This window comes from Molossus molossus, unplaced genomic scaffold (assembly GCF_014108415.1).
Source record: "Molossus molossus isolate mMolMol1 unplaced genomic scaffold, mMolMol1.p scaffold_m16_p_8, whole genome shotgun sequence".
Taxonomy (NCBI): domain Eukaryota; kingdom Metazoa; phylum Chordata; class Mammalia; order Chiroptera; family Molossidae; genus Molossus; species Molossus molossus.
Window position 1 is genome coordinate 112,314,465 of NW_023425402.1, and position 24,707 is coordinate 112,339,171.

The 24,707-nt window shown below is 52.6% G+C and overlaps 2 protein-coding genes across 5 annotated transcripts; one reads left to right on the forward strand and one right to left on the reverse strand.

Moving 5' to 3' along the window:
* Positions 1 to 886: 886 nt before the first annotated feature.
* Positions 887 to 1,926, forward strand: CUNH6orf120 (chromosome unknown C6orf120 homolog). The gene is made up of 2 exons (XM_036248282.1): positions 887 to 920; positions 1,164 to 1,926. Exon 2 carries the CDS (start codon positions 1,174 to 1,176, stop codon positions 1,726 to 1,728), a length of 555 nt encoding a protein of 184 aa, XP_036104175.1. The 5' UTR covers positions 887 to 920; positions 1,164 to 1,173; the 3' UTR covers positions 1,729 to 1,926.
* A 504-nt stretch (positions 1,927 to 2,430) lies between these two features.
* Positions 2,431 to 24,189, reverse strand: PHF10 (PHD finger protein 10). 4 transcript variants are annotated; one of them, XM_036248279.1, is made up of 12 exons: positions 22,602 to 22,688; positions 19,668 to 19,774; positions 16,517 to 16,647; positions 15,599 to 15,676; positions 12,419 to 12,552; positions 11,975 to 12,124; positions 11,170 to 11,279; positions 9,824 to 9,977; positions 8,051 to 8,206; positions 4,048 to 4,156; positions 3,589 to 3,777; positions 2,431 to 2,646 (listed from the first exon to the last, which is right to left on the reverse strand). In XM_036248279.1, exons 1-12 carry the CDS (start codon positions 22,686 to 22,688, stop codon positions 2,561 to 2,563), a joined length of 1,491 nt encoding a protein of 496 aa, XP_036104172.1. In that variant the 3' UTR covers positions 2,431 to 2,560. The 4 variants fall into 4 exon arrangements, with proteins under 4 accessions (XP_036104172.1, XP_036104174.1, XP_036104173.1 ...); XM_036248278.1 differs by having other exon boundaries at positions 2,466 to 2,646; positions 15,599 to 15,682; positions 22,602 to 22,732; XM_036248281.1 differs by lacking the exons at positions 16,517 to 16,647; positions 22,602 to 22,688 and adding an exon at positions 23,874 to 24,189 and having other exon boundaries at positions 15,599 to 15,682.
* Between the last annotated feature and the right edge of the window lie 518 nt (positions 24,190 to 24,707).

Genomic DNA, 24,707 nt, shown 5'->3' on the forward strand with positions numbered 1-24,707 from the left:
GCACGGTTGTGCCCCCCGCCCCCCATCTGTCGGGTGAGCGCGGTCATTGGCTGCTGCCAAAGGGCACAAGGCTGGAGTCGCCGACTCATTTCCCCTCCGTGGTGACAGGTCCCGAGGTGTCCCCGCGCGGTGCCCTCTCCCCCCGTCTGACTGCTGTAGCAACAGGGAAGTAAAGGGGTGGTGACCCCGGAGGGCGCAGGTGCGCGCTGGCGACCAGACCCTTCCTGCAGGAGCAGGGACGGAACCCCAACGCCACCCCCAGCGCTGGGCAAAGACCAGCCGCAGATACAGCTTCTCCCACCTTCAGGCCACGCACCCGCAGCGGGGAGCCAGCCCGCGGCCCCCGCCCACGCCACGCGGGGCACCGGCCGCCCGGCCGCCGGCCTCCACCCACTGCCCGCGGCGGGGCGGCCGGGAACCCGCACCCGGCGGCGTTGGCGCCCGTCGCCCTCCGCCGGGGCGTCGCGTGCAGCGGCCACAGCGGCCGGACACCGGCCCACGAGCGCCCGGGGAAGACGGCCGCGCACCCCGCGTCCCGGGCGCTCCAGAGCGCCATGTCCTCGGCAGGAACGGGGACGGGGGTCCTGGACGCCCCTCAGCGCCCCGGTCGCGTACCTGGGGACCCCGCGGGGGGACGCTCAGTCCAGGGGAGCCCAGGACGGTACAGGGGAACCAGGCGAGCCCGCGGAGAGCCACGGGCGTGGGCCCCGCCCCCTCCCCGTCGCCGTGGTTACAGCCCAGACGCCGCTTAGCGCCACGCCCCTTCCGTCATTCTCGCGAGAACCCGGTGTTCCATCACTTCCGGCGCCTCCTCACGTCCAGCCTTCGGCCCACTTCCGGAGTGGCGTCACTTCCGGGCGCCGCCTCACTTTCGGGTCTTCCGGCGCAGCCTCCCGGCAGCCTCCCTGCGGGGAGCGGTGGTGAGTCCTGGGCGCAGGCGGCCCTGCCCTCCGGCTGCCCCGCCCCCCGCGCCCCGCGCCCCAGTGAGCCCCCGCCCGCGAGCTGACCCGCCCCCGCCGCCCCGCGCCCCGGCCCTGCTCCGACCGGCCCCCTCCCGCCCCGCCTCCCCGCGCCCCTCCCGCCTCGCCGCGCCCCGCCGAGCGCGCCGGCACCGGCCGCAGGGACCCCGGGCGGCGGTGCTGAGGGCGCCGTGTGGTCCGCAGGGGTCCCGGCATGGCCGCCCCCTGGAAGGGCGCCCTCCTGCTGCTGCTGGCGGCTCAGGCCGCGCCCCGGGCGAGCGCCGCGCAGGACGAGGAGGTCCCGGCCGAGTGGCTGCTGCTGCACGTGGTCCAGGGGCAGGTGGGCGCCGGGAACTACAGCTACCTGAGGCTGAACCACGAGGGCAGGATCGTCCTGGCCATGCGCAGCCTGCGGGGCGACGCGGACCTGTACGTGTCCGACAGCACGCTGCACCCCAGCTTCGACGACTACGAGCTGCAGGCCGCCACCTGCGGCCCCGACGTGGTGCTGGTCCCCGCGCACTTCCAGCGCCCCGTGGGGATCGGGGTGTACGGACACCCCTCGCACCAGGACAGCGAGTTCGAAATGAAAGTCTATCTCGACAGGTCGGCCCAGCGACACCCGTTCGGGGACCCCGCGTACCCCGACGGCGCCGACACGAGCCCCGCGCACACCTACGGCGCGGAGGGCGCGTCCCAGGAGGAGGAGTCCGTGCTCTGCACCGTCCTCATCGGCCTCCTCAAACTGGTGCTCGAGATCCTGTTCTGATCCCCGACGCGCCCCGGCTCTGGACCAGCGGTCCCCCGGCCGGACACCTGCCTTTCGGGTTGGCGGGTGGGAAATACAAGCCATAGTTTTGTTACCTCAGTCACCCCACAAGCAGCAGCGGCAGGCTCGGTACTTGTTTTCTTTTAAAGAGCAAACTGCCTGTAAAAGGAGTGCGCACAATAAAACGTTTGGACTCCACTTCCATTAGCTCGTCGGGTGACTGAAAAGAAAGACTGCAGCAACTGAGGTTGGCAGGAAAGAGCAACCTCCCACACAGGTCCACAGGTCAGATGGGGAGACAGGTAAGGGCGTGGTTTTGTCAGAGACGAGAAACAAAGTAACGTGTGAGCAAGTCTGCAACGCAGCCTCCCACTTCCCAGGCTTGCAGGCCCCGCCCCGCCCCCACGCCCGCCCCGCAGGTGGCGGTGCAGGCTAATGAAGGCTCAGCCCCGCTGCGCCAGGTGGAGGAGTCTCCCATTACTCACTGGGCTTTGTGGTGGTGTCTGGTAGGCCAGAAACAATAGATGAGGAAAATCTGGTGAAAATAGTAACTTTCAGGCTAATGGAGGGATAATTATTTCAAATGAAATTGCCTTACACTTCCACTGAGTTTTTGAAGAGACCCAAGGTACTGAGAGATAACCACCGATTTCTCCTCCAGAAACTGCTTCCAAGGGTAACAGCAGCTTATAATAGAAATGAATCAACTTGCAGATTCTAAGCACATAGTTAAGTTCAAAAATCTTTTATTGCATAAAAATGAGTATTGTAAATGAATTGGCACCAAATAAGTCACTTAAATGCATATTACAATATTGGGGTCAAATCTATTTTATCCCTCTTTGCTGTTTTTCCCCCTTCTGCCCACTTTCCTGGGTGTTGGGGGGGCTCGCTGACAACAGGCACAAATCCAGCGACCTAGGAGAAAAATGGTTAGTTAATATAGAATGAATTGTATTAGGACCGAATTTGAAACCCATTTGGCTCCTTCCTGAGCTGTCACTCATGATATTCCTCTGTGGATTCGTGGTAGGAAGGGCGCTACTATGTGATGATACGAACCTAAAAAAATTATGATCCTTTCTGAAACTCAAACACTACAGTGCTCGCAGAGTTCTGTAATTCAAGTCCTGATAAAGCCAGTCCCTGAGTCAACTCTTCTCAACCCTCTCTGCTGCTCCCTGGCAGCCATGGTACCTCCTCTCTGTCCTGCTGGACCGCGGCAGGCACGGCTCTCATCACTGACCGAGTGTTGGATGGCGTGGTGACAAGTTGTACCACATCCTTGATCGGAATGATGGCATAACTTCAGATAATTATTTGTCTGCTTCTTAGTGATTCCCAGGAAATGTAGTTCTAGGCATTATTTTATAAAGCATTATATACAGTGTTAACTATGCAAATGAGTTCTGAAATTACACAATATGTGTGTAATGTTTCAGTCCAGTTACTGTGATTCATTCAGCTTTGTGCTCATTCTGAAGTCACCTAACACTGGTGTGCTGCCTCCATGATAGAAACCTGGCCCGATGTGTCCAGAGCACAGCACTCGCTACGTTAAGCGTCTGTACTGGTGACACATGAAAATAAAATGAAGGCTTTGAAATAAATTGATGCTGCTGCTTTAGCTATTTCGGTAGGAGACTGGGGGCTCCTCCACCCTGAGGTCCACTGCCAGGCTTAGCCAGGCGCCCAGAGCGGCATCTGCCCTCCGGTGGGGAGGGCTGGGCACGGGGAGCAGGTGGGTGTGAACTAGGCAGTCAGCACAGGCCTTTCAGGTCACCGTGGTGTTTGTGGCTCTTAAAGAAAACGCTGGGAGGATCCCCTTGAAAGGGGGTTCCTTCTGTTTGTGATCTTTACCTGATGGAATAGCACCGAGGCCCACACAGAAAGTGTGGTAACCCCTGTCACACATATCACAGAACATCATTTCCTCTTCGTGGTGGGGCTGTCCACATACAATGCAAGTTTTACATTCCATACATTGCCAAGGGTAGGTCTTAATCATAGAAACAAGCTCCGTGGTCATATCCAGGCAAGAAGGGTGGCCTAAACCAAAACCAGTGTTAGTAGGATTCACCAATTCACACAGGAATTCTTAACTTAACATGGCATCATAAAATGCTAGTTGCTTTCTGATTTCTCAAGAATGGCTATGATGTTTCACTGCCAAGGAAAAATGAAACGCAGAGCTGAAGAAGATGCATGGACTTAACCTACACCTTACGAGGTCCCTACACTGGCTGGTCATTCTCCAGTGCGGTCTAGCTGACAGCTACACGGGCGGCGGGGAAAGTGGCAGAAGAGGTGGGTACTTACCACTGTTCTCACACTGGGAGCAGTGTATGAGTGGTTCAGCCTTCCCTTTCTTGTTGGACTCCTTACCCTTCAGACAAATTCCACATAGAGCATTTGGAATGACCTTTGGCTGGAAGGGTAGAAGAGGGCTATAAATTCATGCCAGAAGAACTTGCTATGGGTTCAAAAGGAATGCTGTTAAGTATGCCTTATCTTTACTTTTGGTACCTCTAGTGAGGACCTGCAAGACATGACTGCTTTCAACATACAATGGCCTCCTAAGCCTCAGATTTCATTTTAAAAGCCTGTCAGCGGTGATCTCATGGAGGACCCGTGGCCTTCTCCACTGCCTACGCGCACAGTAACTGTGGTGAACGGGGACCAAACACAATGCCAGATGCACTACTAACTGGAAGAGAAAACCCTAGTTCCCAACGACCAGTATTACGAAGGCAGGCTCATCACAGAAGAGAAGACTCAGTTTTAAGAAGCTTCTTATACACTGATTTTGTTTAATCACTGACATTTCCCAAAGCTGTAAAACTAGACTATAAAATCTAATTACAATACCGAGGTTTTAACACCTAATGGAAATATGGCTCATGTAGACATTGTCATGTGTATAAATGTTTCCGGAATACCAATGTGAGATTATTTCCTTTGTATATTTAACATTAAAAGGCCACGTTTAGGGAAAAAGCATTCAGTATATGAGATATGCAAGTTTTCAAACAAGAAAAGAATTATCACTTAAAAAAATACGGAGACACCCTTATATTTTGAGTACCATTCATTTTTCACATTAAAAACATGCTCAATCCAATGAAGATACTTGGGCTCTGAAACCACTTGGCAACATGGAGAAGAACAAAGCGGGCTCACTGCACCTAGAGTTCCCGGAAAGGGAGACACTTGCACGTCACAGTGGATGATGCTCACTGATGCTCTGTGGACAGGTGAGGAGCAGGGAGAAGGCAGAGGAAATGTGGCCTAGTGTGAAATGGGGGCTGGGGGCACATATGTACACGGGGAGAAACATTATTTTAAACAGAATTCTGTTTCAGTCCAACCTAGCCAAATACATCTTACAGTTCCCTTCTCTAGGTCACTGAGCCAAAGAGACGCCTGAACAGAGCTCCAACTGGTGATCAGTATTCCAGCTTTGAAAGATCTCACTGCTGCCTTCGGAGCCTGTTGGCCTAAACTATTTGTTCTTAGTTATTTAAGCGGTTTTACTTTTTTAATTGTCTTTCTTTGCAAAAGATGACAGAGGCATTCAAAAATAATTTTTGGCTTATTTATTTTAAAAAGTCAACCTTATACATAAATATAATAAAAACAGTAACTCTAAACAATCACAATATCTCTACAAAATAATAAATATCATGGAAGTAAAACATACATATAAAACTTTACCAGTAACTAATCTACAGCTCCTGCGTGTATACCTTATACCCTGCTCCCCCAACAAAGGATCGTGTCACATGCTCCAACCTTCGGTCTTGGGTGAGCCCCCCTGCTGGCACCTACTCTGGGCCGAGGCCCTGCCTGCCCCAGCACAGCACGTGCCTCTGGGCCGAGTGCTCGGTCACGTGGGAGCTGGCACTGCCTCCCAGGCCACCGGAGTAAGAAATATCTCAGTGACGCCACCTGTGCTACAGAGAAGAGACTCATCTGCCTCTCGCAGTGCACGAGACACACAATGATGCTCTGACCCTTCCGCTGCGCCCGGGAAGTGCCACCACAGTGAACTCCGCAGAGCTACGCACAGGAGCTCCTTCCAGAAGCCAAAAGAAGCAGAACACAAGGCTAGTCATTCACGCTCTAGATCGATGTCAAGGTCCACAGTTGTTAAAATACACACGAAACACCTATGATAAGAGGGACACCAAGAAAATTCTAGGCTTAACTTCTAAGCTTAAAATCATGTTTGTTAAATAAACACTTACACTTTTCCTTACCCCAGTCTTCGTCGTGATGGAGACAGAGATGGGTGGAGGGCGAGGGAGGAGGGGAGGCGGAGGCTGGGCTGTTTCCCAGCACTTTCTGAGAGGCGTCCAGGGCTCAGGGCAGGAAAGGCTCTGCTCGCTCAAGACCTCACTCAGGAGCCCTGCCCACCAGGACCTGGCCCGGCGGACGGCCGTCGCTGGGGCGCTATCGCAGCGTGTGCTGGGCTCGGGAGGAGGCCGGGAATACGCAGAGCCGTCTGCACATCAACGAACGGACCCTACGCATGTCAGCCGAGGCCGTCGACCCCACTTCAATCCCCGCAACACCGTTTCACTACTGCGAGAAGATTCATATGCTCACCACCCCCGCCTGAGTCCTCAGCACCTCAGCTGACAGGCTCACAAGACATTTATCTTCCTTCTTGAAAAGTAACCAGAGACACGCAAGACGTGCGCGGCAGCACCAACGCAGCGCAGGTCTGTCTCACAAACGCGACGCAGGCTGGCGGAGCCTCAACAGCGCTGTCCCCCGCGGCCCAGCACGACATCACACAGTTTTCACTCTTCTCAGCTCCCGCATTCAGAACCCTGATGCTATGACCTTCGGCTTGAAGTATCCTAGTATTGAGGCACATCTTGGCTTATTAACACTTCACAGAGGTTAACGTTTAATGCACATGTTCACGTTTCTACACTAAGTCGGAACCAGCTGCCCCAGGCGGGTGCCCTGGCGCGTCCACCCAGGACACTGTGCCCCGCACACCGGGCAGCCGCAGCCCTGTTGCTCCACGTCAGCCTCCATGGACGACCCACCCCTCGTCCTCTCAGCCACGGCCACCCAGTCTCACCGCAACGCCTCTGCCCGCGGCCACTGCACCGCACAGCACACGCCAGGCTAACCTTCCAAAACCTAATCTTTGGAGTTCACTTGCTTTTAATTATTAAGCACTAACTTAAACCTTTAGTTTAAAAAAAATCAGGTAAGTTATATACGTAAAAATAAGTATAAAAATCAATCACATAGTTGCAGCCTGTTCACACCCTTGGAAGCCAAACCTGCTGAATGAAGCTTCATTGTCTGCCTTGTGCTGAAAACATGAATTTTCAGATGATTACGTGCAGGTGCTACGTGTGGAGGACACTGACTGCGGCGCCTCTCACTGCAGGGGCTGTCGGAAGGGTCTGGTCAGGCCCAGGGACGTGGCTGGCAGCTCACTGGGCCCCGCTTGTCCTCGTCACAGTCCTGACCGAACACGTGACAGGTGCTGAGAGTCCTACCCAGTGAGACCTCCTCGCTGCTGGACACGCCTCCGAAACACCTTCACGACACAGCGAAGCGCATATCCGATACGTCCCAGACCAAACAACAGCATCTCACACCACCCAGAACGTGAAGCCTGCAGCTGCCCCCGCCCTCCATGGTGACCCGAAGCCCCACGCACACCTCGCCTTGGCCTCTGAGGGGAGGCAGGCTCAGGAAGACATGCGGTGGTGATGACACGCCAACAGCCAGCTGAAACCAGGCCCCAGCACATCCGAGCCGGTCACTGCACAAGACAGGCCCGCAGGCCGCCGGCCAAAATGATCACAGCGCAGATCAGAGGCTCACTGTGTTCTACCCGCGCTGGCTGCATCTGACAAGTGGACCGAAGGCAGCAGGAAAGCACAGCCTGACCTACAGCTCCTCCAGCCACACGCCCGGCGCGACCTGTTCAGTCCCCGGGCACTAGACGCGTGAATGTCAGATCGCGACGACCTTCACTCCGAGGAAACAAAGCGTCAAGAACTGCCTATTAAATAATTTTTAAAACCCATACTTGCCTGCTTATTTAAAAGAAAAAGAAAGGTTTTCATAAGGTGTACACACACAGAAAACAGAAGCTAAACCACAGCCGAAGGGACAGAAAGCCACCGGGAGACAGAGCCGACAGAGGGAGCTGACAGAGGCGCAGGCCAGGGGACAGCTGGGGAGGCTCGGCAGCAGCAGCCCCACGACTCTGAAAGTCAAAAGCAAACTGTCTCAGGGAGAGAGGCTGGTCAAGGAGGAAGCTGAGTCAGGGGCTTTTTTCTTCTACCTTGTACCCAGGAACCGACTTGGACAGTACAGAACGTTTGGAAGCGTCCTTCCTGGGCGTGGCGGCCTTGTCCTTGGGTCTCGGTCGGCCCGGGCAAGGCTCCTCCTGGCTGTCGGGAAGGCCTTCACCCTCGGACACGTTGCCGGAGGAGCTGTCCTGCAGGGCAAAGGACAGACATGCCTCAGAACTCTCACAGGTTCAAGTCTAACTTGTGAAAACCACAGAAAATGTTTTTTAAAAAATGTAAGTTCCATCAACTTAAAAATAAAAAGATAACTCTAAACATAAGAAGACTTTTCCTGGTGGAGACGAAAGGAAGGAAGGTGAAGTTGCACTGTCTCCTGAGCACACGACAGCACCGTGTCCCCTGGCGCGGCCCGAGGAGCCGGTGTCTGCGTGTACCCACCCCACAGTGCGTGTCCTGCGTGGCCGGATACAAACACCCTTAGAAACACACCTGTGAACAAGTGGGCACTGCGGAGAACCCCAGTCCTGAACAAGCTCGCCCAACACCCACGTCAGATGACACGGGGCCAGGGTCGCCGAGCACCCGACACAGCTGATACTCGCGGTTCAGGGTTCAACATCTCGTCACTTCATTCACTTTTTAACTTAATATTTTCTAAAAAAATGAAAATGTTATGTTCATATAAATTATGGAAACTGAAAATCTAAAAACCAGGCCGTCCACAGCCACGGCGACCCACACCCTGACCCTAAGACGACTCCCGGGGACACACGTGTGCCCCGCCCCGTGCGTGGCTGCACACACCCAGACACGTGTGCGCTCGTTCTGAGAAACACAAGTCTGGATCACATGGTGTGTGCGCGTGTGTTTGTGTGAAGGTGTGTCCTATTTTTAAGTGTTATGTGCATTTTATCACATAATATTCTTTCAACTGCCTTTCTATCATGTAAATAGAATTTATTCCCCCACTGTCAACATGAGATATATTTCTAACTTCCACAATAAAGAATTACTGTTAACACGCTAATAGACACTTTTTCCTAATTAAATTCTGTCCGCATCTGAGCGAGCCCCCAGAAAGTCCCGTGGGCTGTTTGAGAACCCGCCCATGGGAGCCGAGAGTCTCGGCACAACTGTCGGCCCCTCTCCCACAGGCCGGTCCTTGAAACCACTGCTCACAAGGTGGGCGACGGTCAGCTGAGCCACCCCCTCACCAGTCGACAAGACGGGAAAGGGGAGTCACTGTAATAACTGAGCAGCACCCGACTTTATAAGACACAGGTCACGAACTATGTTTCAGAACCTATTGGTGAACAAGAAACGTACTGAGGTTTAACGGCAGCGCCTGGTCAGGTGCAGGCCATTTGCTGAGTGCAAAGGCCGCCCCCTGGCTCTGCAGTGCCACCAGCCACCACTTCCCACTGACTTGCCTGCGCGTTTGATGCCAAAAAAACCAAAAGCCTCACCCAGGACACCTAACAGCACAGCACACGGTCAGTCACCATGACATCTTCCCAAAGCACCTTCCAGCGGCAGGAACACAGTGCAGGTGCCCGAACCAGAGGGCGCGACACGAGGCTGTGAGCCAGCGCCAGAGCCCTGGGCCCGCGGTGCTGAGAACCACGAAGGGGCCAACGCACACAACAGAGAGCGCGTCTCCACAAAGCCTTTCTGCGACAGCCGCATTCAGAAAGAGCAGGGACAGAGGTCGGATGGACAGAGGTCGGAGGACCTTCTTCCAGGAAAGCGGCTGGGACAGTGTGAAGGGGGAGGAGCCAGCGCCCCTGCAAGACAAAGGGTCTCACCGAAGTGCCTTTGCTTCTCCTCTTCTCATCGCCACGCCCGTCTTCGGCGTCATCTGAGTCGCCATCGCTGTCGAGCGCGGGCAGCTCGGGGTCCAGCGGGGGCTCGTACAGCGCCGTGTTCAAGGGCAGGTAGCGCAGCTCATCCGGCGAGTACCTGAGGTTCAGAGTGCAGCTCACGTTCCTTCATCAAGCAAATGACTCACCTTCTCAATTTACCCCAAATACTTGTGAAAATGATTCAAGGCAATAAATTATGTTTCCTTTTGATGATCAAGGAGGTACAGGTAATAAATAAAAAGCCTAAACATTTGTTCAGCAAACTAAGTGTAAAATATGCGTTTGATCCTTAATTACCAAGACATGACTCTCTCCTTTACCCTCATCCCAGAACAGTAAGGCAATAAAAACGTCAGCAGACAGGGCAAAACCACGGCCACGCAGAACCCGACGGGCGCCCGCCACCCCAGTTCCGCCTGTGCGCTACCGCAGCCCCACCCAGAGCAGGGACCGCACGCGGCTTCGAGAAACCAGCCCGCGGTCCAGCGCTGCCAGGACACAGCGTCGATGAAGCACGTTTCAGCACAAGTCACACAAGCAGCTGGTGAGGCAGGTGCTGCAGGAGCCAGGCCGTCTGCCTGAGAGTCTGAGCGTCCGCCTGAGCGTCTACCTGAGCGGGGGCACAGCACGGGCCCAGCCGCCAGAGCCCGAGCTGGAGCCGGAGCAGCGCCACCCTGGCTGAGACGCCGCAGCAGACACAGGCTTGGTTGCTGGCACCTCACTTTAATAATTTGCTGACTCAAATATTTAAAAAATTAAAATCTGCTGACCCACGATGTAAATTGGACTTTCAAATAGTATTGCCCTACAGTCTATTTTAAACACGACTCTAAATCATATCCTCTATCATAAAGAACACAGGGTCAAGCCTGACGCAGAAGCTGACATTCTGACACAGTGACCGTTAGTGGTGACCCAGCCCCACCCGGCCGGAACGAGATGCAGGCACCTGGCCACGAGGAGGGAGCCGCTGCCAGGCGGGCAGTGCTGTGACTGCGGCCCGGGCCAGGGGCTGTGCCTGCATTCCCGTAACCTCCTGGTGACACACACTGTTGGGGCAGGGACCCCCAGGAAGCGAGGTGCCCAGCTCCTGCCCAGAAGCACAAGGGGGGCCAGGAGATGGGCAGTCAGCGCTCGGCCAGCAGATGCTCCATCAGAAGACATCCAGACCCACAGGAGACAGACGGACCCAGCGCCCAGACCACGTCTGAGCACGTGCAGAGCGCAACCCTTGCAGGGCCCCACGCATGGCTCCGTCCTTCAGCCACACCAGCACGAACGGCAAGTACCTTTTGTAATACTCCTGGAACTGTCCGGGGATGAGGGCCACTGGGTAGGAGCTGACCTTGGTCCGCTCTGTCGGTAACACTCTGTACTTCCCTTGAGGCACCTGGATCACCTGAGTGAACACGGAGAAGCACACTGAGCCCACCAGGAGCCGGGCGTCAGGGGACAATCTCACGTCCTCCTCCCCAAATAGCTGAACCAGAGGAGCCAGGAGCTGCGACCCAATGGAGCAGTGCTGCTTCTACTCAACAGTGTGTGTGGTCCGGCTCCCCCAGCCCTCCCTCCTGAGGAAGGCAGTGTTCTCACACGTAACAGCATGTGGCTGGGCAACTGTCGCACCACTGAGCTTAACACCTGTGAAACGGGGACACGTCTCCTTCCAACCTCACATAACTGAGAACTCAGGGAGCTGACGGGGAAATCTACAGCACCGTGGGCACAGAGGAGTGTCAGTGTCCCTCAGTCGCACATCCACCAAAGAGCAAAGACACTGTGCACATGCACACGCACAGACGCACACAGACGCACACACACGCACGCACAGGCACACACGCACACACATGCGCACACACAGGCACACGCACAGGCGCACACACGCACAGGCATACACATGCGCACACGCACACACATGCGCACATGCACAGGCACACACACAGTATTATCAGGCCGTCCTTAACAGTGACATCTCAAGTTCTGGGAAGAAAAGGACCTGGTGCTGGCCTGAGGTCACCATGAGAAAGGGGCCCTGAGCACGCAGCCACCAAGAGCAGTGCGCGGGGTGCGGGGACCAGTGGGGCAGGGCCCTACGTGCGTCTGCAAGTCAAAGTAAGCTCTTCTCTCCTCCATGCGCTCCCGGTTCAGGCTGCTGTTGAACTCCGCTGCTTTCCTGGCCGCTTTCTTGATGTACTCGGGAACCTTGCTGGCCTCGACCCTCTGCGTGCTCTGCTGCTGCAGTTGCTGCAAGTACAGTACCGCAGCCTCAAGTCACTATGACCTCACACTGCCACCTCCCAAACCCGGGCACCACCTGCGGCCCTCTGCGTGCGCTGCTGCTGCAGTTGCTGCAAGTACAGTACCGCAGCCGCAAGTCACTATGACCTCACACTGCCACCTCCCAAACCCGGGCACCACCTGCGTCCTCTGCGTGCGCTGCTGCTGCAGTTGCTGCAAGTACAGTACTGCAGCCTCAAGTCACTATGACCTCACACTGCCACCTCCCAAACCCGGGCGCCAGCTGCGGCCCGCACGCACGGAGTACTCCTTGTAGTGGTCGGTGATGCGCTGCCGCTCCTTCTCCTGCAGGATGACCGAGTACTCGGCATGCTTGGCGGGGTACTCTTTGATCATTAGGTCGATCACCTCATCACTGCGCAGAGCTGTCAACCCTGTTTCATGCCGAAAGAAGATAAAGAAAGCCAATTAGGGCTAAGAGAACAAAATCACTTTTTTTAATTTGCTTTTCCTTCCGACTACTCTGCATTGACAAGGCTTTCCTTCCATCAACCAACCAAGATATTCTAATACATCTGAAAACAGTAAAAAGAAATTCACACTATGACATCAAGCAATGAAAACGAAACAGACTTCCGGTCAAGATGGCGGCGTAGGTAAACACGGTGTCTGTCCTCCCACAACCACATCAAAGTTACAACTAAACTACAGCATAACCATCATTCAAAACCACCTGACATCAAGCTGAATGGAAGTCCTACAACTACGGAATTAAAGCAGCAGCCACATCCAGACTGGGAGGAGGGCGGAGGCAGACGGGCTGGTCCCACACCCACACATGGTGGATAAAAATCAGGAGGACACCTCGGCAGGGAAGGTCCTCCCTGAGGACTGAGGGGTCCCCGTCCCACACCAGGCACCCCGCTCAGGGTCCCAGTGCCAGGAAGAGAATCCCCATAACTTCTGGCCATAAAACCAGTGGGAACTGAGGCTCAGGGAGGCTGAGGCGGCTGGAGCCCCAGGCAGCTCCTTAAAGGGCCCGCGCACGGACTTATCGGACTCTTTCCCTCTAAGCTTGGAGGGGAGGCAGCTCGAGGGGCGCCAGAGACATACAGGGAAGAACTGAGCTGTTTGGCACTGGAGCGAGGGCTGCAGAGGGGGCTTTCTCCGGGACAGATGTGCTGTCAGAGGCCTTTGTTCCTTTGGTGAGCCCTTCCCTGGGGCAGCAGACAGTCGCCATATCTGGGACTCCTGGTTCACACTGGTGGCCCCGCCCTGGTGATTCCCTGAGGCCCTGCCCCACCCAACTTTCAGGCCCAGCACCAGTTGCTTCACCATAGGATTCTCCTGTCTTGGATCCTGCTTCAGGTTTTCCTAAATTCTTTCAAACGAGCAGCATCTGGTCTCAGCTAGCCCCATACCTCTCGTTAAGTAATACATAGAAACAAACACAGGGAGGCAACCAAAATGAGGAGACAAAGAAACAGGTCCCAAATGAAAGAACAGAACAAAATCCCAGGACAAGAACTAAGCGAAAGGGAGATAAGCAACCTAACAGATGCTGAGTTCAAAATACTGCTTATAAGGATGCTCAATGAACTTAGTGAGAACCTCGCAAACTTAAGTGAAGGCCTCAAGAGCATAAAAGAGGACCATTCAGAAATGAAGGATGCACAGTCAGAAATGAAGGAGGCACTAACTGAAATAAAGAATAATTTACACAGATTCAATAGTAGAGAGGATAAAGCCAAGAAGCAAACCATCAATTTGGAATATAAGGAAGCAAAAAACACCCAATCAGAACAATCCAAAAAAATGAGGATAGTGTAAGGAGCCTCTGGGACAACTTCAAGCGTGCCAATATTTGAATCTTGGGGGTGCCAGAAGGAGGAGAGAGAACAAGAAATTGAAAACCTGTTTGAAACAATAATGACAGAAAACTTCGCTAACTTGGTGAAGGAAACAGACATACAAGTCCAGGAAGCACAGATAGTCCCAAACAAGATGAAACCCAAGAGGCCCACACCAAGACGCATCATCAACAAAATGCAAAAGGTTCAAGACAAACAGAGAATCTTAAAAGCAGCAAGAGAAAAGCAGTTAGTTACCTACAAGGGAGTTCCCATAAGACTGTCAGCTGATTTCTCAAAAGAAACTTTGCAGGCAAGAAGGGGGTGGCAAGAAATATTCAGAGTGATGAAAAGCAAGAACCTACAACCAAGATTACTCTATCCTGCAGAGCTGTCATTTGGAATCAATGGCCATATAAAGACTTTCCCAGACAAGAAAAAGTTACAGGAGTTTGTCACCACCAAACCATTATTGTATGAAATGTTGGAGGGTCTTTTTGAAGAAAAAGATAAAATATATTAACAAACAAAATGGCAATGAATACATATCTATCAACAATTGAATCTACAAACAAATAAACAGGCAGAACAGAAACATTCTCATAGATACAGAACATTTTGTTGGTTGCCAGATAGGAGGGGGATGTGGGGAATGGGTGAAAAAGGTGAAGGGATTAAGAAGAACAAATTGGTTGCTAGACTGACAAACCTCAAAGAGAAGGGGGTTGGGGGGTGGGAAGAAATAAACCAAAAAACTTATATGTAACCAATGGACACAGACAACAATGTGGGGAAAGGCAGGAGGGGGGCGGGAGTGGGGAGGAAGGGTCAATGGGGGATAAATGAGGAACATCTGTAATACATTCAACAATAAAGAAAGAAAAAGAAACTGTAAAAAAAGAAAAACAAAACAAAATAACCAAAGCTGCACAGGCAAAGAAATCAATTTCTCAACCAGATGCTTCCTTTATTAGATGCTGTGCACCAGACAGGTGTCCTCAGGATGCCAACGACACAGAGTGTCAAAGGGAAAAGAGCAAAGAATTTTCAATATGTAACACTCCTTAGTCTTCAAGTTTGATGAATGTCACCAAGAGCATCAGCACACAAAGACACGCCCCGCAAGTGACGTCCCAGACTCAGTGTCAGGGCCGACCTGGTGCTGTGGCAGATCCCGTGGCCTTGTATTAAGGTCGCATCAAAGTGTCTGTGCAAAGGAAATTACCAATAAGGTGCAGAGGTGCCTCCTGCACGACCCTCTTCCCCCCCCCCCGGGATTCTCCTGCACGCCCCCTACTGGGGATGGAGCCTGCAGCCGGGCATGTGCCCCGACCTCTCAGTCCACGGGAAGGCGCTACATCCGAGCCACCCAACTGGACGAGGATCAATAATTTAAAAAGTACTATCCGAATTCTGCACACATTTTGATACGTCTGTGAATGTTCTTAGGAGATGGTGTTGCTATCAGACATATCACTCTCCTTTTATTTCACAGTAATCAAAAATAAACTAAATTTGCATTAAAATAATTCCGTGCATTTTAGTGACTCGGTGGAAGACCTCAGGAAGCAGGCAGACACTCGCCACTCCCACCTGAGCACCCAGCCTGCCCTGGGCCAGACACGGTTACCTAACGTGCACTGCGTCTCTGTGATGACGTTCAGCTCTCTCAGGTAGAGCTTCTCCTTATGGGACAAATCTCGTCGCTCTAAATCTCCAAAAAAACAAAACAAAGGACGATTAAAGACAGTTGCTTGCATTTGTAACATTATGCATTCATAAAACTTTTAAAAGCTAAAAAAAATTTTTTTAATTATTAAATAGTTAAAATCTTCAAAGATTTTTTTTCTTTATTGTTTAGAGAGAGAGAAGGGGAGAGGAGATATAAACATCAATGAGAGAGAACATCAACTGGCCCCCTCCTACATGCTCCACACTGGGGATTGGGCCCACAACCTGGGCATGTGTCCTGACTGGGCATCGAACCGGCGACCTCTTGGTGCAGGGTAGACACTCAACCACTGAGCCACACCAGCCGGGCTATCTTCAAAGATTTTTAAAAGGACTTCATATTACATACTCCAAGTATTATTAAAAAGAGAAAATACACGGAAAAAAACTTAAAAACTCAAGAAATAAAAGCTTAAATGAAATTGAAAAGAGAATAATTCAAAGCAAGTCGGTAACATAATTAGCGACATTAAAACAGTGGAAGTAAAACGTTTCCTGAATCCAGATGTGGCCACTTCCATTCCTCGGGTTGAAAACAATGGGAAGAATCAAAACCCTTGTTCACATCACTATAAAATGACTTTTCTAAAGGTTTTCCCAGGAAATGTATCTTCCTCGTTGTGCTTAACTCCGTTTATAAGCACAGAACAAACTGAGAGAGCAGGACGTCGGATGGCAGAAGGGAATGAAAAGCGGCCGTGGAGGAACGTGGCACAGAAACGACCCACACTCGGACACTCGGAGCTGACAGCCTAACAGAAAGGTTACTGCTAGCTACAAGTGCGCATCGTCTGCTCCGTAAGCTAAGACTCAGTACCTGGGTACTTCCGCTTGAAGGAGGTCACGCCCAGATATTCGCTGACCTGCTCCTGAAGCATGTAGTATTCTCCTGTCTCATCGGGCGGCCACTTGTACTCGATCAAGTTTTCTGCTGGATAGTAGCTGAAGCTAGACACAGACACAGGTTATGCCTTCCATGTAGCATCTATTAAATGTTATTTTTAAGAATATTTATTTTTCGCCCGGCCAGTGTCACTCAGTGGTTGGGCGTTGGCCCTGCACCAAGAGGTTGTCAGTTCAATTCCCAGTCAGGGTACATGCCCAGGTTGTGGGTCCAGTCCCCAGTGTGGGGCGTGCAGGAGGTGGCCAATCAATGTTCTCTCTCATCAATCTCTCTCTCTCTCTCTCTCTCTCTCTCTCCCCATCGCTCTTCCTCTAAAAGAAACAAAAAAAATTGAAAAAAATACATTTTTCAGAATTTATGTTTAAGGATTTTGAAAAACTACTTGACTATTTAGTTCTCAGTTGGTGTCTGTGGTGCTGCACCCAGGAGACTGCGAAGTGGATGCAGGGAAAGGAGACCACCTCCTGGAAAGCAAAACAAACCGGAATGAAAACACTACTTCTACGCACTGCAGAGAACAAGACTCGCAGGTGTCAGGAACAAAGGCGTTTTTAAGCCCCGGAGACCTTTGAGGCCACACAGGATGCTGACACCAGCTCTGAACGGTTTCTTGGGGGCCTGACACCCACCCCCAAGACTTCATCCAACCCAGATATAAAGCGAATTGCAAAAAGCTGAGAGAACAGAGCTCTAAAAACCTATTTCTCAATGAACTGAACTGTACTGTCATTATTTCTTCTCACTGACTCCACAAATCCAGTAGCAAAAAGTGACCCTAGTTTGATGGTGGCAATGAACTGCAGATCAATCCCAACTCTGAACAGCAGACTACAGATTTCTGGGCCTGGGATAATGCAACCTCTAAATTTCATCAACGGATAATAAAGGCAGGGAGGTGACCCTAATTTTATGCATCTATCCAATACAAAGTAACAAACAAAAATAAATTTTCTCAAAGATGGTGCCTGGCAACTGGACATTCAAATGCAAAAATATCAAACTGGACCCTTACACCTCATATCACATATAAAAATTAATTCAAAAATGAAACAACATCCTAAATATAAGAACTGAAACTACAAAACTCTTAGAAATAAACATAGAGGGTAAATCTTCATGATCTCAGATTGGCAATGTATTCTAGATATGACACTAACAATACAGGCAACAAAAAGACAACAGACAACAAGGAATTCAGCCCAATTTAAAAACCGGTTCATGAAAGGACATAATCGACAGAATGAAATGACAACCCACAAAATGAAACAAAATATTTGCAAATCATGTATCTGATAAGGGATTAATATCAGTATATTTAAAGAACTACAACTCAACAACAACAAAAACAAGCAACCCAATTTAACAATGGGCAAACAAATGTGACTAGACATTTCTCCAAAGAAGATACACAAATAGCCAAAAAGTTCCTGAAAAGATGCTCAACATCACGAGTCATTATGGAACTTCAAATCAAAATCACCATGAGATACCACTTCACATCTTTAAAATGGCTTTTAAAAAACCCAGAAAATAACTGTGGACTCTGAGGAAGATACCTATGAAGAAAGGAACCCGGTGGCTTACCTGGGCTTAAATTAAAAAACAAACACAAAAAAGGAGCCTAACAGGCATTTATACACAAGGGCCCCTCACACTAACTCAAGGAGAAGCTTACACTGAGCTGCTTGCCCGGTGTTTCTACCATCTGAGCCGGCCTTTACAAAGGAGTTCCTGGAATCCTAGTTCAACCAATAGGACTGAGGACTTCTCCATCCACTCAGAGTTGCACAGCTATATTCTCCCATCAGCTTCACTGACCAATCAGAGCAGCTCTGTTCTGACCAATCAGGACAGTGCTTTTTGGACCAATCAAACTGCAAGGATTTGGAGCCCTCATTTACATGAGGACTGACCAATCAGGGACAAGGAGCAGGGACTTCTATCTACATAATTCAGCTGCCCTCTGCCTCAAGCCATATTCTCCCTTCCCACCTAAGCCTGTTTTCCCCACTGACCCATTTCTGGAGGAGAGCTTGGTCCCAGGTGGCCTCGCCCCAGGGCCACCTGACCACTGTGCTGTTCTCACAGCTATATCACAATCGAGCTGTTCGCACTGAATAAAGTTTCCTTCATTGCACCCAAATTAGGAATTCCTACTGGCATTGAACTGATACCCAAGACCACTAGCTGACATAACATATGGATAAGGATGGGAAATTTGAAACTTTACACACTCTTGGTAGGAATATACTATGGAAAACAGAATTACCGTATAATCCAACTATTCCACTCCTGGGTACACACGCAGAGGAACAGAAAACAGGTACTCAGAATAGATATATACACCAATGCTCACAGCAGTGTGAGTCACCCAAAAGGTGAACACAACCCCAATTTTCATCAGTAGATGAATGGATAAGCAAAACACGGCATATCCCCACAATGGAGTGTAATTCAACTTTAAAGAGAAAGATAATTCTAACACATATTATTACCTGGATGACATTTGAAAAAGTAAGCCAGACACAAAATAAAGATGGTACAATTCTACCTACATGAGGAGCCAGAAATAGGTACATTCATAACAAATAAAAAGTAGAGTGGTGGTTGCCAGGGGCAAGGAAAATGGGGAAATAAGAATTCTTAGTGCTTAATGGTCATGGTGTTTCTGTTTTCATAGTGAAAAAGTTTTGGAAATGGATGCTGGTAATGGCTACACAACACTATGAATGAACTATATACTTTAAAAGAGTTTAGCTCAGCTGTTGGAACGTTGGCCTGCGGACCAGAGGGTCCTGAGTTCAGTTCCCACTAGGGGCACGTACCAAAAAAATAAAAGAGTTAAAATGGTGGGTTTTATGTGCATTTTACCAAATAAAATTGGTAAATTTCCTAATTGCACTGAGAACAAAATCAAGTTTGGTGCCATACTGTGAAACACGACAAACCATATTCTATAATTTCTGATAACTGCCTTTGCCAGGGGTGGGGGAGGGCAGGAGGGGTAATGCAGAGAAGAGAAACACACCACAGAAAATATTATCCGGCGAGGACATGACAGTACCTGAGGTCCTGGCTAGAAGTCTCAAAGCTCCTAGAGCTGTCTCCTGAGCCCATCCGCCTCCGTTTGGATGGCTGGGTCCCATCATTGGAATTATCTTCATTATCATCCTATACATTTAAAAGATTTAAAAATAAGAGAAAGAATAATAAGGAAGGAAGGTAACCTTGTGAACTTGTTCAAAGGCTCCACTTGAAGACTTTCTAAGGATTATTATTATAATTAGAGGCCAAGAATGCAGCATAGACAAAACCTGGAAAAACTAAAAACTGATCTTCAATACAAGTTAAAACAAAAAAAAAATCTTCCAATTAACCTATATATCTAATTCTACTTTGCTTTCTTACCAACTAAGCCTACAACCAAGGTTAAAATGCCTTCTAGTTTAAATAAACACATGAAATTGCTATAACACTAAAATGAAAGCAAACCCTCCGACCCCAGCTAAGAGAAAAATATATGACTCATTTAGTGTTTAGTTCAATTTACAGCTGGTTTATAGGACTAATTGGCTATTTTAGGTACTTCTATCCCTATGAAGAGAGGACATTCAAGGACTAAAAACAGGTTACCAACCCTGTTCATTTTCTTCTTACGTTGCAAAAAGTGAGAAAAACATAACCTAATAAGAGTCATGGCTCTATAGAGCAACACCCTCCTCACACACAAAAAAAGAGGCTTAAACCAATTTAAGTGACACCATCCATTATGTGGCACTTACAGCAAGGCTGCGAGGTGGACCAATGCCATAAGAAAATGAATGAGGTACCGAATGTTAGGAAACTGACGTATCCACATATTAGCTAAGGCTTAATGAATAGAAGGCTTAAAAAAAGTACTTCTAAAAAAAGTCATGGTAATGTAGCTTTCAAAGACTAGTACTCTTTTGTGGTCCTCTTGATGCACATTAAAGGAACCCTGCAGAACATGAAGAGGCAGTAAGGTATTTTGGTCAGGCAGCCACAGCTGGCCTGCCTGGGATGCACTGCCCTTCACTGGCTGAGTCTTGTCCTCGGGAGCTGCCCCTCACCTGTGAAACTGACATAGTAATGGCTCCTGTGTTACTTGTCTAATGCAAGGATTAAATTAGTTAACACATGGAAAGCACTTAAGAGCAAAGTCTAGCAAATAACCAAGTGCCCATTAAGTCAGTTAATATAATTATGATGATGATAATTAGAAAGTCTCTAGCAGGCTAGCTCAATTGATTTGAGCATCATCCCAATATGACAAGCTTGTGGGTTCGATCCTGTCGGGTCACATACAAGAATCAACCAAAGAATGGCATCAATAAGTGGAACAAATTGATGCTTTTATCTCCTTTCCTATTTCTAAAATCAATTTAAAAAATTTTATTTTTAGCCTGGCCAGTATGGCTCACTGGTTGAGTGTCGACCCTGCACCAAGAGGTCGCCGGTTCGATTCCTGGTCAGGACACATGCCCCAGTTGTGGGCCAGATCCCCGGAGTGGGGCATGCAGGAGGCAGCAAATCAATGTTGTCGCTCAGCTCATCAATGTTTGTCTCTCTCCCTCTCCCGTCCTCTCTCTCTAAAATCGATTTAAAAAAAAAATTTTTTTTTTAGTTCTTTTAAAGAAAGTCATACATGGTTCCAGCTATTAGTTTACTCAGATTCTTTCCCAAGCAGTAAAATACACATAATATTCTCCTTTTCAGTTCTTATAAAATAAACATTCAATTAAAGAGCTCTGTGTATTCCTGTGAAGACCAGCAAGCAGGTAGGAGATGGAGAACAGTCTACATCTATTTTCCAAAATTTTACACTTAGCAGTATCACAACTGAAACATTTCATATTCAATACTTCAGACATAAGTCCTTATAAGTACTCAAATGTATTTTTTACTTACTGTTGAGATTTTAAGGATCTTTATATCAATTCATTTTCATTGACTAAAAAATGGAAACACTCGCCCAGGCCGGTTTGGCTCAGGAGTTAGAGCGTCGGCCTGCGGTCCAGAGAGACCCGGGTTCGGTTCCGCTAAGGGCAGGTACCTCGGTTGCAGTTTGTCCCCGGCCCTGGTTGGTCGTGCGGGTGGCAGCCACTCGATGTGTCCCTTTCATATCGATGTTTCTCTCTCTCTCCCTCCCACTCTAGCTGAACAAAAAATGGAAAAATGTTCTCGGGTGAGGATTAAAAAACAAAGGAAACACTCAAGAGAGACAGAAGTTAAAAATGCAACGTCCTCAAAAGGGACGAAACCACCGGGGCAGGTAGTGTCTCGAATTCACTCTCACAAACTCCGCAAGGATTTCCCGTGAGGGCCGGGCCAGGGCCTCCCGCCGACGGGGCAGCGAGACTCCGGCCGTCACCTCGACACTCGCGAGTCCGCGTGGAGGCTGCCGCGCCGCCGCCTCGGACGTGCGCGGGGAGATGCGGGGCTCCCTCCGCAGGTTCGGGAGTCAGGGCGCAGCCCCCGCGTGGGCAGGGCCCCGGCCGGAGGGGCCCCGGGACCCCAGGCGCGGTCCCCCCGCAGCCCGGGCCGGAGCGCACCTGCCGGGAACACCGCCGGCTGCCGGCCCGCACTTCCGGGGGGACCGCGCCGCCCCCGCCCGCAGACCCCCGCCCCCCGCCGCGCGGCCACTAAACTTTGAGCACCAAGTGGGCCCGCGTGCCCCGTCGGCACGTCCCCCCGCGCGCCCCGACTCCCAACGCCTCATTTCAGCGCCTGCGGCCAGGCCGACTGGAGTTCCCCGAGTCCGGCGCCCGGGCCGGCTCGCCGTTCCTGCTGGTCCGCGTCCGTCCGCCCGTCCGTCCGCCCGGAAGTGCGCCCCGGGCTCCCCAGACGCAGCGCCGAAGCCGGGTCGCACCGGCGGGGGCGGCGGCAGGTGGCGGCCGGGACCCTGACCCCCGAGTGCGGCCCGCCCGCCGCCGCCCGCCTCCCGCCGCCTCCCGCGTCCCGCCCGCCGCCTCCTCACCTTCGGGGACTGCGCTCCGGGGGTGGCCGGGTCGCTGTCGCACGGCCGCGGGGAGAGCGCCGTCCCGGGGCCGGCCGCCGCCGCCATCAGCCCGAGCGCCCCGCGCCGCCGCCTCCGCCGCCGCCGCCGCCTCGGCCCGGCCGCCGCCGCCGCCGCCGCCGCCGCGCGGGCCGCTCGCCGTCCCGGCCCCGCCCCCTCTGCCCGCCCGCCGCCCGGGGGCCGGCCCCTCCCGCCGCGCGCCCCGCGGGCCGCCAGCGCCGCCGCCGCCACCGCCATGGCCGCCGCCAGCGCCGCGCGCCGCCCGCCCGCCGCTGTCCGCGCCGCCGCCCGCCGCCCCTCGGCCGCTCCGCCCGCAGCTGCTGCGCCCGCCGCCCGCAGCCCGCGCTCCTGCGCCGCGCACGCCCCGCCGCCGCTCCCCGCGATGCGCCGCCCCGCCGCCCGCCGCGCCCCCGGCCCGGCCCCGCCCCCACCCGCGCCCCCGGCCCGGCCCCGCCACACGTCAGCCCCGGGGTCCCCTCCCCTCGCTCCTCTCCCCCTCCCGCCGGCCCGCGTGCTCCCGCGCCCCCCGCCGGCCTTTGTTCTCCGCCGGCCGCCGGGCCCGCGGCTCCCGCACCACCTGCCGAGCGGTGTGCGCTCGCGGACGTGCGCGTCGGGAAACGTGACAGCCGGCGCCCGGCCCGCGCCCCAGGGCTCGGTGGGTCTGCAGCGGCCGCCCGCGCGGCACACACGGGCCAGAGGGACCGCACGGGCAGCTGCGCCCAGGGTCGGCCGGGGACAGCGCGGGGGACACCGCCGTTCGGACGTGTGGGCGCCTCCCGCAGCCGTGGCTCGGCCTTTCCCTCTCCCGGACGTGCGCCCGCGGAGCCTGCGGAGGCGGTGGCCAGGGGCACAGCGCGCGGGACCCGTGGGAGCTGTGTTACTAGAATTGAGTTTCTTCCCAACCCGGCGTCTCAGGCCGCTGTTGACCCCCTGGTGCTGACGCACGCGCCCCTGGAGAACCGGACCCAGCACGTGGCTCCCGGCCGCGAGGCGATGACAACGGTGTCGCAAGTCACTGCCGGGACCCGGCACCACGCTGTGATGTTTGCGGACAAGAGAATGTCCCTGGGTTCGGCGTTCGGTGCGGTTTCCCTTCAGTATTTTCGCTTTTGTTGAGCAGGAAAGTTTGGAAACAGTGAACAAATGGACTGGCCCTGGCCCCACAGACATCAGCACACGTGGTGCACCTGGACCCCCACTGGCGTCGTCAGAAGTGCATCACCAGCCACGCACCTCACACAGGCACCTGGTTGACCCTTGTCAGTTACGCCAGCTCCCCACTGCTCTGCCGAGAACCTGGTGGTCGTTGGTGCCCCTTCCGCACCAACCGGAAGTCCCGATTTGGGACGCACTGGAAACGGAAGCGTGGTTCAGTGCCAGTGGCTCAGTTATGCTACTGCAGGGCTGTGGACACCGCAAGTGTCTCAGCTCAGTTACGAGGCGCACATGTACTAGGAGGTGCTGGGCGCTCCCCGGCCAGAGTGCTCTGCCCTGCGGGGCCCACCAAAATGTCCGCCGTCCCCCCCTCCGTGCCCTCCTCCGGGCTCCATCTCCGCCCAGAGCCTCCGCGGGAGAGAGGCAGTGCCCTCCTAGTCACAGGGGAGTGGCTTATATGAACAGAAGTCTCCGCCCCCGTCCCTGATTGGTCTATCCTCATGTAAATAAGGACTCCAGCTCCAACTTGATTGGCCCAAAAGACATTGTCCTGATTGGTCAGAATAAAGCTGCTCCCATTGGTTGGTGAAGATGCTGATGTGCTGGAGATAGAGCTGCAATTCCTGGAAGAGAGCCCCAGTCCTATTGGTTGAGCTTGGATTCCAGGACCGCCTCCATCTGGGCGGCCCCAGTGCAGGAGCTCCGTGCAGTCAGGTAGCTCCTGCGGGCTTCTCCCCGAGTGTGGTTTGCGTGAGAGGCCCCTGGGGGAAATAGCTGTTAGGCTTTGTTTTTTACATTTGAGCCCAGTTAGCCACCAGATGCACTTCTTAGTGTGTATCTTCTTTCTCAGCGTCCTCAAACCCGCTGAAAGAAAATAGCCTTAGCTGCCTAAATCCTCCAAGAAGCAGCAAA